The following is a 13,646-nucleotide window of genomic DNA, read 5'->3' on the forward strand; positions in this document are numbered from 1 at the left end:
TTGTTGTAAATGAACCTGAAGTTTTGATTACTTTTCACCAAATACAGACAGTTCTTTTAATATAAGGAAACCTTCTATTTTTGTATCATGATTGTAAATACATTCAAATCCACATTTACACATACCTTGACACAGCAGTCAACACATGATTGTGATACCAAGGCTTCCAAACAAAAAGCTCTTACCTAACTGTTGTTTAAAGGGGGAAAAATCTTGTTATTTTCAGTCGAACACATCAAATTAGTTTACGCTCTATGTGCGTGTTGCAATCTGTCTTGGGTACTTCAATGTAAACAGCAAAACCAGGTTCTTATGGTGCCGATCCACAAACAGTCCAGTACAGTTCAGATGTTTAAATGAATCTATGTATTCTTTTTATTAAGGACTGGATAAGTTGACATAATGGAAACACGTAAATTACACTGACCGAATGACTACTGTCCTAAGCCATTACAATAGTTTACTGACAGTAACTTGGCAAGAATAAAGTAACTTGGAAAATAACTTAATCCAGCAGTAGAATAAAAACATCATCAGTAGTACTGAATCTCTCTCTCATATATATATATATCTATATATAGGTTTAGCACAATCAGGGAGCAAGGCACATAATGAAATGAGTGTACATTTTAAGTAGAAGAAAACAATAGCAACAAAGCTGAAAGAAAAACTGTAACTTCATCTTTACCGAGCTGTGCATAATCATCTGAATAATGTCCTCTATCCTGTACTTTTAATGCAGTTCCTTTTGCCTTTTTCATGCTTTAAAAAGGTATATTCCTACACTATATATATTTATGGCAGAGCTCCCACAGCCTAGATGTTAGCTTGAGCCTTTACTCCTTTTTTTAAAAAAGAAATGGGAAGAAAGGGAGCAATCTCAGTTAAATGTGCAATTTTTCTTTAAAACAGTAAACAATGCTTTTATGACATTGACACAAGCTGATATTCTAAATGTACATTTCTATAAAAGTTCACTAGTGGCTGACAATAAAATTAAGCAAAGTCATTTGAAACATTCCAGTTAATGCTGTTGTTTTCCCCTAGGAGAAATTATTTACAAGTAGAGAGAAATATAGGAGGTGGTTATCATGAAAAATGGCAGTTTTTGGTATTAGGTTACAATAAACAAACAATGGACAGTTTGCAGAATGCAGATTTTGTTTAAGTGCCACAAGCATGTTCTGCTTAAGAAGAGGTTGAGGCTTCAATTATGAGCTTGGTATTAATAGCCATCCATGTTCAACATTCATTCTGAACTTGGCCATCTTTTAAACATGTAGTATTTACCATCACCCTGACCTGACTCACTTCTCTAAATGTCTTTGGTAGAAAGCAGCCAGACCTTGATTAGGTAGATGAAGCCATCTCTTGTGAGACAGTCAGTCACTTTTTCTGTTTCTGCACAAACTAGAAACACCTTCCTTCTTTCATTAGCACCTCAAAGTTTGCTTGTTAAATTTTTTTATGCTGTTCCTCCAAGAGAGTTCAAGGCACTGGGAAATATAGCAGATGTTTTCTAAATGGTTTATTCTTCAACAAGCAAAGAGCAAACCAATTTCCTTCAAATGTTTATCAAGTATATTGTGTTTAGCTTATTTTTACTTAGCAAGTGTACTCTATAGCTAAATTTTGGATTTCTTATACATATAGACCTTCTAAGGGCACAATTAAGAACTGAACACTTGTTTACTTTGAGGGAGACTAGTAAAGAGATAACAATGGTCTTCCATTCAATTTTTAAAGGAAAATAAATCTTAATTCTGTACTACTTGCATCTCTCCATGGATCAAATCTCAACTTTGTGAGTGGGCAAACATTCCTATAGGGTCAGGAATAACTTGCTATATGTAAATAATGTGAAGCGTATAAAACGTCAAGCGCCAAAAGGTTCTTGCAACCGAAAATGATTTTTAGAAATAAACATCCTCTTAGAAATGTACACATCCAAATTATTTAAAGGAAGTCATTACACCTATAATCACATAGGATCATACAGTCTTAATTGGTTTAAACAAAATCTGTGAGGTTATCAGATTACGTAAGTTACAAATTGTTAGTTCTAAAGTTAACTACGTAAAACCTACATGAAACAGTTTGGTAATATAGAAACTAGGAAAAGAATTTGTTTAAAATCACCTTGTGTTTGTAACAAATTGCTTTTAACGGCGGGAAAAAGAGGGACAAGGGGTTCTGTTGGTGGCCTGATAGTCAAATCAGTCCAACTATTACCTGAAGTTTTCTTTCAGGCTCCTTATAGCCTAACATCCTTGACATGAACTTATTAGCAGTTGTATTCTCCCAGAATAGCAGCTTCTGAAACTCTTAACTGGATGCACAGCTCCTATTAACCTTGACCTCAGAGTTGTTAACCTATTGGAATTATTCTTCATGATCCCCCCAGTTCTGTTTACCTTTTTGATCTCCTTAGACTGCTTTTAGTGGCAAGTAAACTTACATGGAGATGGGACTGCCAAGATAGTTGGCAGCCCTTCCTTAGCAGGCTATGCCGGCAGGGGGCAGGAGCACCTTGATGTCCGAGGACTGTGAGACAGTCTGTGGGACATTCCTCTGAGATGTTCTGATGAAAACTGTTTCCTGTAACTTCTGAAGAATCAGCAATCTTATCTTAAAAAGCCCCAGAAATAAAAAACACCCAATTTACAGTGAAGTGGGTACCTGTAAACCTTAAGACTAGTTACTTTTTCCAAGAGCAGAATGCTACAGCAGCTAAGGGAAAAATGTATTTGGGTAATAAAAGCCAAGCTTCAATATAGAATAATCTAACATAACTATGAACTTAATGTTTTAACAGAATAGGCTTTGCTGCCCTTCAGAGTTGTTGCCAAAACTTTAAGCATAGGTTGGATCCAATTTTGAAATTTTGTGGTACAAGTTAAGGATGTCACTAATTAGCAAGTCACTAGCTCTTAACAGGCACCTGTCTGCACTGTGCTCAACAGCAGGATACTATTCATTTTTCAGTACAGCCAAGCCAACTGACAAGACTTTCTTCCTTGACCTGGAGAAGCCTTGCTGGGTTAGAGGAGCTGAGCAGGAGGCAGTGGAAGAAGGCACAGTACCAGTGTCATCCGGCAGTGTTTTTCTTGAACACACCAGGGAAGAGGAGCGCCTAGATAACAGGAGTCTCCAAACCGCATCCCAACAAAAATCCCAATTAAAACAAAACAAAACAAAAAACAACCCAGGGAGTAAAACACTAGAAGTATATTTAAAGTATCATTTTGGTTTTTTTGATTCAGTTGTTTCACATAAAGAGGGGGGAAAAAAAGTTAATAGCTTTCTTTGTCTCTGGAAAAATGTAAAGGGCAACAGACTGTTGTTAAATAGTCACGAAGCCACTGACACAGTTCCTCTCCCTGGCTGTGTTCTCCTCGGTGTCCCTGGTGTTCTAAAGGATATCTGCTCTTTCAGGAAAATGATACACTAGAAGCAGCATCGGTTCAGGATGGCTGCCGTCAGGACTGACACAAGCAAGAAGGCCCAGGAAATCCCCCGCTGAAAAAAAAAGGTTGGATCTTACGGCTCAAATCAGGAATGAAGGAAGACAGGAAACGTGATTTCTTCCCTCAGGGAGAGCTGTCCATCCTTACATAAAAGACCACCATCACAATAAAAAACCCTAGTGATGAATGTTTACACCATTGGATTCAGAGTCTTAAAAGTCCTCTATCTCACAAATAAGGGTGATCCTTAGAAGATAAAGCTGTGGGCAGAAGACTAGGGAATCACTTCATTCAGGAGTCACAGTGGCGCCTGGCAGTGTTGCTCAGATGTACTCAAATCGCAGTGCATGCTTAAATGAACAACATAGGTGTGGTAAAGGTCACTTCATAACCATGAGAATATCAAGCACATAAAACCTGGTGAACTGAAAAAGATCTAAAAAAGTATCTTTTAAAGAAGTAGGGCTATAACAAATGCACACTGGTAAATATTATTGCTCTATAAGCAGGAGTATACAATCACATCCTGGAGATGCGACAGTGGGGGGGGGGGGGTTCCACTTTCTCTGATGCAGCACTTTGGTGCAGAGTGAGAAATCCTGTGTACACAGCGCAGTCTTGCTCATTATTTACCATCTCTGTCCCACTTTATGGACATCACTTTTTCCTTACAGACAGGGTCGAACACTTTGGCAGTTACACTGGTGATCCCTATTCACAACAGGCACAGATGTTCATTACAAGGTGTGCTGACTTATCACTGCTGGGGAGGTACTTTTTAATCTGTTGAAGAGCAGTTCTAACGTTGGCCTAATGGTCAATTTATCATCACAAATTGCTAAGTCAGTACACATTTCTCAAATACCAAGGAAAATTCAGAGGGGAAAATGAAACATCCAGAAGTACAGTGTGAAGCCTATGGGATCATAGTGTGTTGTTAGAGCAATGTTCCATGTTACACCAACCTGCATATGCATAGCATGTAATGTCACCTACTGTCCTTGGACTACAGACTCCATCAGAATACCTGGTCACTTGGACAAATCTCTACAACCGGGCTTCAACAAGCAAGGACCCTATTGTGCTCCGGTCACTATGGATGAAATCCTCGAAACACTCATTTTCCCCTCTCCCTCTATGATAGTCCCAAACTTAAGTGAATTCTTTGTATGCCACATTACCAGCTACAAAAAACCTAATTAATGACAGCTGCACAGGGGCCAGTTTTCTCTTTTCTAATCCATCCCTTCAAAGAGCAATACAAAAAAAACACACATTTCAGAAGGTGATTTTGTTTTTTGTAATGATGCAACATAATGGACAAAGGATGTGAGTATCTTATATAGCAGCTGTCTATGGATATCTAATATCAACACCCACTCACAGCACACACTATAAGGAGGTAACTGGTGACCCAAAGACACACGGGGACAGAGCATTCTGAGGGTATCATGTTGGATAGTCTCTTACAATAAATCAAAGCAAGGATCGTGAAACCAAACTTGATGGAGCTTCATAAGCTCAAGGAAAGGATCCCAACAGTACAGAAAGAACTACAGGGTAACAGCACTAGATTACCCACGTGACACAGGCAACGAGCTTACCTGCGACAGAGCACGCTTTAGATCCCGGTGGGGTCGCGGCAGCAACGCTGCAGCTAGAATGGTTTAGTTACACCACATGGATACTGTTTTCTATGCACAACCACACACTGATAGTATCTGAAAATTTCCCCACACTGCACGATGACCCATTCTATGAAACTGATTCCTAATTAAAGTGCCCCTGTATGTAGAGAAATGAAGTGTCAAGCAGTTCTAACTTCAGCCAACTGGGGGAAAAAACACAAAAGCCCCATAGATACACCAAACATTCTGGTTGTCTTCTCAAACTGAGAAATAGCACATTATACATCTATCCTTAATATATAATACACAACATGCACAGAAAGGCCGCACATGGACATTTATAAAATATCTTCTAAAGTCTGAAGTTTTTGGTCCAACCCAAATGATAACAAAAATCATAAGGGACAAGACATATATCCCCTTCCATGCCGCTGCCACCTAAAATACACGAAACTCATTTCCAGATTAGGAGAGAGAAAGAATAAATAGAATCACTTTCAGCTATATATATACATATAGATATATGTATACATATATATATACATACACACGCTACCTATCTATATATGTATAGCTATGTGCGTACCCGCACATGTGTACACACACAGAGCTGAACACTACCTGAATAACAACGACATACCAGGAGGCTCTGAACACCTGCATTCACAGATGATCAGGTGAGCTGATTGTAGAACTGATTACACACTGCATGAAAATAAAATCCTAAGGTAGCTACCAATCTCTTGAGAGCTTGGTGTTCTGGTCTCTCTTGGGGGGAGCGGGAGGCGGTCCTCTCCGCAACGTTGCATAGCCTGATATATGACTGCCTCCGTAAGCGGCTTTCTGCTGCTCAGAAAGCAGTTCAGGGGGTGGCGGGGGCAATGCCATGTCATCCATGGTGGCTGTGGGTTCCGCTCTAGACACGCGGGAGGAGGAGAGCGAGCCGTGCCGGGTGATGGACTTGCGCTGCAGTGTCCTGTTGAGGTCAGCCAGGAAGCCAGGCTGGACACTAAGGCTGGATTTGGGCGAGGTGGGCACTTGCGGCACGACTGCGGCCGTGGCTGGCTGCTCCGAGATCTCGGCTTGAGTGAGGCGGGTGCTATCGTTCCGTTTGGGTCGCGTGGGCGGAGGGGCCTTCTTCACCGACGTTTTGGACCAGGGCTGCGGCTGCGGGTTAACAACGGCCACTTTTGGAGAGGTGCTTCCTGAGAACACTGCTGGGATGTCGATGGGGGGCAGAGGAAGCTCGGTTTCCGGCGGAGGGGGTGGGAAGTCAGAATCAGACGGAGGAGAAGGGAACTCCACCGCCGAGTCCTTGCCGCGCCCACTCAGCGCAGCCACCTTCGCGGACAGGCATCCTTGCTGGAGCACCCCGGGGAGGTTAACTCCTGAAAGATGGAGTTTTCCTGGCTTGGGGGGCGCTGCTGGAGGTGGTGGGGTCTCCTTGCCAGGAGACCCCGAGGGTTCGGCTGGCGATGCGAACTTGCTGATTAGACTGTCCACTGAGGGTTTCTTGGGCTCAGGGTGCTCTGCACAGCTGCTGGCCTTAATGCTGGAGTTGCGCTGCGGGGTCGGGGGCGGTTTCTTTCCCCCGGGGCTGCAGGTTTTACTGCTCTTTTTGCCGGGAGAGCTGCTTTTGTCGGGGGTGGGGGCAGGAGCCGCTGTGGGTGTGGCTGGCGGCGGTGGTGGCGGTGGCGGCGGCGGCTGCGGGGCTGGGGTGGGTGGTGGTGGCGGCGGCGGAGGAAACACCAGGCTGCTCTCTGGGGGAGGTGGGGGGAAGTCCGGAGAAGGGACAGGGACGGAGCTGGGCTGCCACTTGGGCTTTGCTTTCACGGCAGGTGGGGACTGTGGGGCGAGGCTGACCGAGGCAGGCTTTAAGGGCGGCCCCTCGGCGGGAGGTGGGGCTGGAGGTGGGGGGAACTGGCTGGCTATCTGCTTCACCACAGAGGGCGCGGGGGACAGGGGCGAGGGGGGTGGTTTTACGCTGAAGCTCTGCTGCTTGGGTAGCGTGGGCGGGGGCACCGGACCCGGAGGAACAGGGGGAGAGGGTGGAACGTGAGACACAGGAAGAACCGGCTGCTTTTTTACTGGGGGGACTGGCGGAGTAGGTGTGGGTGGCAACGACTGTGTCACTGCGGGTGGCACAGTCTTGGTGCTCGCTGAGGGGGGCAAGGTCACAAGGGGCTTGGGGGGGGCCTGGGGAGGGAGGGGGGCAGGGACGGGAGGAGGAGGTGGGGGCGCTGGAGGAGCTGTCTGCGTACCATGTTGGATGTGATGAATCTTCAGTGGAGGAGGTGGGGGACTGAACTGCGGCAGGGACGGGGTGCAGGGGGCGGGCTTCAGCTGGGCCATAGCCGAGCCGGGAGTGGGGGGCGGGGGCGGGGGCGGCGGGGGAGGCACCACTCCATTGGGGGGTACCAGAATCTGAGGCTTCACTGACAGTGAGGTCGAGGGCTGCATCCCTGATGCGGGGGGAGGCTTAAACAGGGCTCCCGAATGCTGAGAGGCGTTCTGCAGCCTGGTTATTGTGCTGTACTTGACAAACATTGTGGCTGCGGAGCCCGCAGACGGCGCAGACTGGCTGGGCAGGGGCGGGGGCGGGGGAGGCGGAGGGGGTGGGGGAGGCGGAGGGGGCGGGGGTGGGGGCGGGAGGGGTGGTGAAGGCTGTGAGGCTGTGTAGGGGGTGACTAGCTTGGGCTGTGGGGATAACGGGGGAATGAGTGAAGTGTAGTGTCGATTCACAGACTCCATTCTGGCCTAAAAGGAGTATAAAAGGGAGGTTGGGAGAGAGAAAACACAACAAAGAAAATAGTTACAGAGGTTAAGATTTGACTGGTAAACTAAAAAGCAAGGAATCAGAGACATGCACGAAAGGGTGCAGCAGCTGGTGACGGTGAAGATGGACAATGGCAGGAAGGCTAAAGCCCCACTCCCCGGGTAACAAGGGCATGGAAAAAATCTGTTTACCTAACAGCCTTCTCGAATGCCTAAACTTCTTAACTACCTGGGGATAATTTCCTGTAGCAAGTCTGTCTGGATGATGCCCTCTGCTTTCTGACCTCTGGTTTTCACACACCCTGCCCCGGGGTGAGCACCAGGGCCTCTGAGCAGGGGACCACCCCCTGGACTGTGGCAGAAGGAGATGTGATGACCGGAGTTCACCTTTCAGTCCAGGACTGCATCCACATCAAGCAGATGCCATAACTGGGTTTAGGAGAGCTGCTGGAGGGCCTCCTGAAGAATGAGGATGGCTTTTTGATGCTAGTGAGCGGTATGAGTATGAGAATGTTCAGCAGGCGTGCACAGTCACACAGCAATGAATGAGCTTGACACACACACTCGTGGTCGTGTGAGACACTTGCATCCAACATGCACAGAAGTCCAGCAATGCAGGTAAAGGGGGGGTATTCTTTACATTTGTTTTACTGGAAAATACATAAAGAAATGCTTCATAAACATTACAGCTAAAGATCGTAAAAATACCATACTGAAAAAGCCAGAAGAAAATGAAAGGAAACTTTGGAAGGCTAAAGGAAATGTATCAAGACACAGGAGCTAGAGTTTGCCAACAACCTACTGACTGGCCCATCTGAGCACCTCTTGGCATGGCCCAAAGGACCACACCCAGTCATTTATTTTATAGAGCTACTCATGCAGGAATGTGGTTCAAGTGCTTCTGAAAGCAGAGGAAGGACTCTCGGCTTAGTGACTCTGGGTATATCATTTGGGCTCTTTGAACAAACTGTGAGGATCCAAATAAACCATCTGTTTCCAATTCTGAATGACATCTAATTAGCACTGAGAATACTTAGGTTAGTAGTCTAGAAGGCTCATGACAGTGCTGAGTTCTAGTGCCCATCAGGTCATTCACATGTTCCTTTAATAACTACACATCAAAATAAAAGCATTAGTTTGCAAGATCTGGTTACAGGAGTCACCCAGGTTAATGTGCTTCCAAAGAACAGCCCCTGACCTTAACTTGACCCTGTCTTGGCTGCTGCAGGGGTGGAGACCTTAGCTGTGCTGGCCTTCTCATTTGGCACCCGAGACTGTGGTAACAAGGAGAAGAAACATACAGTGGGTCAAGACTCAAGCTCAGTGTCACTGCTGTGCGGCAGAGTTCATGGTCTTTCTGAAGCTATGTGCCACGAGGTACTCTGCTGCTTGATCACAGACCATTTGGACCCTTTGCTTCCCTTGGCCTTTCTCCCAACAGTTGGCTAGTTTCACCATTTAAAATACATGTGGATGACACCATTAAGTTCGGTAAGGTAAAGGACTTTTCTTTAGGCACCTGAATTTTGTAAGCACAGCTTCTCCATAATATATATGGAATATCAGCACCAGATAGTGCTGTTCCACTCAAACTGATTAAATATGGGAAGGAAAAAAATTCCTTAAAAGTCTGAGCCTCTGGTAAGGGCATTAAACTGTCATTTTCTTGAGAATTTAGATTATTAGCACCAATTCTCAAATATTGATTTCTAAGAGAAGGTGTTCCACCCCACATTGGGCTACCTATGACTCCTCTACCCTCCCCAAGTCCAGTTAATCAATCATATATGGAAATAAAGGAATAAATTGAGGGGAAATATCCATTTAACTCTCACTGAATGTATTGTATAAGTAATTCAGAGAAGAAAAACAAAAATCAAAATGATTTTTGGATGAAAACAGAATGGCCAGACCGGGCAAGCTCCCGGCTCCTCGCCTCGGCGTGTGCCTGCGCCGCTGAGAGTGGCAGGGCGGGGTCGCCATGGCCCACAGGACATCAGAGACAGCGCGGTATGGTGAACCAAAGAGCCTCTCTGTTTCTAAGCAGCCTTGCAATAATTATACTTGTCCTTCAGCGTCAATGAACAACCTTCTATGCAAGGCTTGGGGGTCCAATATTTTAAGGGGATTAATGGGAATTTAGTCTTCCACATAAACTGTAAACTGAGAAAAACTTACCCAATGTGCAAAGAAATGCCAAAAAGCATAAAAGAAAAGGAGTCTGAATAAGTTAAGAGCCAATAAAGTAACAATCAACTCTTAGCAGTTTCTCTGGAATAACAGCAAGGCATTGGCACTAGAGGGTGTTGTTGCTCCATCCAAATTAAGAGAGGAAAGGGGGAGATTGTTGTTATTTCTTAAAATTCTGAGCCACTGATAAAACTGCTAGGTGGTGTTTTTTTTGAGATCTTAGATCATCAGAGCCAATTCATAAATATCCATTTCTGAGAAGCAAAGAAAGAATACTGAGATAAGGCCAAGAAAGATTCCTAATGAAGGAATAAAAGAGCACTATGCTCCCCCCCTTACCCCGCCTCAGAACACTATAGAGAGGCGTCCCCTCTACCCTGACCTGAGCGCATTACCTTGCTGGACTCTTCCAGCTGCGTGCCTCGCTTCCAGGCCTCAGAGAAGATGGAGCTCACCATGCTCTGGGAACGGACGTGTCCTGCCGGCTGGGTGTCAGACACTCCACTGTCAGACTGATTGGAGTGATTGGACTGAGATTCTGTTTGAAACATTTTCAAAAGTCAGATTAAATAAGTATTATGACAGTATAAATATGTACATTTGTATAAAGCTTTCACTCTAGCTTTCACTCTAGATTAGACAGGATGCAGAATGGCAAGTTACTTTTACCTGACCCATTTCACACAGACACAGCCCTTGTTTTCCACTAGAAAACCTCTCTCACCCTAGGGCAAATAGGAGATCTCGGTTCCTTTTAAACTGCTCATCAGGAGAAACTGATAATTACAACAAAATGTTCGTGTAACATTATTGGTATCCTGACGACCCATCTTGTAAGAACTCCTAGCAAGTAAGAAAATTAATGAACCATGAATAGAAGAGTGGTTTTTTTAAAAACATATCTTCATTACATTTGAGAATTGATCTTTTTACACTGAGAATCAATCTTTTTACATAACCCTGGCTCCAGGCCATCTCAGAGACTTCTCACTTATGAATTCAGATCTATACATGATGATTACTGCTTTTATCCCAGCAATGAACAATACTGAGAATTTGACTGCCAAGTGAGAAGTGTGTTTCCTAGGGTTTCGGGTGTTGGCACCACACTGAAGCAGTTGTGCCACAGGCTGGCTTCCTGAAGGGCACAAAGACATCTTCAAGGGCCCTGGGAATGGCTGAGGATACAGTGGAATCTGACTGACATCTACGGTGAAGGAACTAAAAAGATAATTTCTCTGGACACCAAGTCAGGTGAGGTAACCTTATGGGAGCACCTAGTCCAATGTCTGGCATCTGGTCAGAGAATCAAATGTTAAAGCTAGTCTCGCTTCTCTGTGAGAAGACGATATGATTAGACTGCAGTATTAAATAAGTCCAGCCAAATTAATCAAAATCCTGCAAAGATAATAGCCACAAACTCCTTTAGATAAATTTAAGACAATATCTTCAGGGTAAAAAATATAGGCAATTAAAAAAAATAATAAATAAAAAATATATAGGCAATAGAGGATAAAACCAACTATTTTCTTAATAGTTTAATTTAATATCTGAGTAGAATAGGGTAATCTAGAGTAGATTAAAAGACAGCAACCTTTAAGACAAGAGGCTGGAACATGTAGCTTCTTGAGCTCTCTTCACATGAATGTATATGACTTTGCAATTTACACTTAGAAGTCTTCCTAATACTTAATATATACAGACAGATGACTCTGGAGTGGGAAAAGGCACTGTATCACTTCATAAATACCTTTGGAAGCACCCAAATTAAGTGCTGCATACATTTTTTAAATATACGTCTTTTTTCTCAATCTTCTACTTATTCCATTATCTATAACCCCACTTGTGAGTCTTCTTACTTGGCCTTTCCTAATCCACTGACACAGAGGTTTCTTCCTCCCAATTTAATAAACATTTTATTTTAGAACAGTTATAGATTTACAGAAAAGTTGCAAAGCTAGCACAGAGTCCCTGCATACCTAGCACCCAGTTTACCTCCTTAACATGTTATAATATTCTAGCCCACATGTCACAACTAAGGAACCAATACTCGATATGAGCTAAACTCCACACTCTATCTGGACTTCACTAGGTTTTCCACAATTTCCATTTTCTGATCAAGGATCTCATCCAGGTTACCACATTACAGATAGCGGTCATGCCACGTGTATGACAGTTTCTCAGACTTTCCTTGTTGTTGATGACCGTGACAGTTTTGAGAAATTACTGGTCAGGGTTTCTGCAGCATGCCTCTCAATTTTTATTTGTCTGATGTTTTTTCTTTGAAGTTATGGGATTTAGGGAGGAAGACCAAGAGAGGGAAAATGCCAGTCTCATCACACTGCACCAGGGGTACAAGCTATCAATGACTGATGACCCTGGTCAGCTGGCCGAGGTGCTGGCCGGCTCCTTACTGCAAGGTTGTGTGTCCCGGTCTGCTCTTGGGGAGCAAGTCACTTTGCACAGCCCACAGTTAACGAGGGGGGCAGTTTGGCTCTACCTCCTCGAGGGCAGAATATCTGCATAAATTACTTAGAAATCTGTACAGGATATTGGTCTCTTCTTCTCCATTAATTTAATTCAATTATTTATTTGTATCCCCATGGACTGCTGGCTATTTATTTTATAATTTGGAGTAGAGCCCTATACTATGTTATCTTGTTGCTCGAATTTTTCCAGCTTTGGCTACTGAGAGCTCTCGTAGGTTGAGTCCTGTGTCCCTTTTTACAGACTCCCATCCCTGTGTTCTTTTGAGCACGTCAACACACGATGCTCCAGGCTCATCTTATATATTCTCTGCCACAGCCCTAGAATCAGCCACTCACCAGAGCCCTGGCTCCTTTGTTTTAGAAAATAGCATTGAAAAAACCAAGGTCGAGGCTTTTGGTCTTCTCCTTGCTACTGGGCTGTCACTGCTTCTAGTCCTCTAGGTGGACAGAACCAAAGAGCGTATGTGTGGAAACTAGCCCACGTGTGACACATTCACAATGCATTTCTGTGTACTTACTTAGGGATGAGATCTAGTCATACAGTTTCTAAATCAAATAAATAATTCTTAATTATTTCATAATGTAGGCCATTAGAACAAAAAAGTATGCTTTTAGATGATACAGATATCATTTATGGAACTTCTGAAGGGAAAGAAGCCTTTAAGATGTGATCATAGCATCCTTGTTTAAAGGATGTGGGAATCTGAAAATAAGCACCTTTTTAGTATCACTGATTTCCTCTGAAAACTTTAGAAAGTTTGACTTAAACAGCTTCCTTAACTGTTGATACTGAACAAATCCTAGTTGTTTCCACTCCACTGAAATGTCAGGAAACCTGTGGGGATTGAAGGGCAGTTTCATGATGATTCTGAGTACTCTTCTCCGTGCAACTTTCTATCCCCAGTTGTGCATCAACACTTGCTTTCAGCAATATGATTTTTAAATAAACTTCGTAACAAAACTCTTGGCTTTACCACTTCATATACTGGTTTTCCATTTCAAAACATTATGGGAACTAGGCCATGATATTGTCTGCTCTAATAATTAAAAAAATAATAATAGCACATGGGCCTACTGATTAAAATTAAGAAATTATG

At 43.8% G+C, this 13,646-nt stretch overlaps 1 protein-coding gene across 4 annotated transcripts in view; it reads right to left on the reverse strand.

The window, feature by feature from the left end:
* The window catches only part of RAPH1 (Ras association (RalGDS/AF-6) and pleckstrin homology domains 1), a 114,268-nt gene that overhangs the window by 10,396 nt on the left and 90,226 nt on the right, over positions 1-13,646 (reverse strand). Inside the window, exons 13-14 of one of the 4 annotated variants that reach the window (XM_027965111.2) lie at positions 10,456-10,598; positions 352-7,852 (exon numbers count right to left, since the gene is read on the reverse strand). In XM_027965111.2, the coding sequence (XP_027820912.2) occupies positions 5,828-7,852; positions 10,456-10,598 (2,168 nt within the window). In that variant the 3' untranslated portion in view covers positions 352-5,827. Of the gene's footprint in view, positions 1-351; positions 9,145-10,455; positions 10,599-13,646 lie in introns of those variants that run through there. The other 3 variants (XM_042244980.1, XM_042244978.2, XM_042244979.1) reach the window with 3 other exon arrangements.

The sequence above is a fragment of the Ovis aries genome, chromosome 2, assembly GCF_016772045.2.
Source record: "Ovis aries strain OAR_USU_Benz2616 breed Rambouillet chromosome 2, ARS-UI_Ramb_v3.0, whole genome shotgun sequence".
NCBI lineage: Eukaryota > Metazoa > Chordata > Mammalia > Artiodactyla > Bovidae > Ovis > Ovis aries.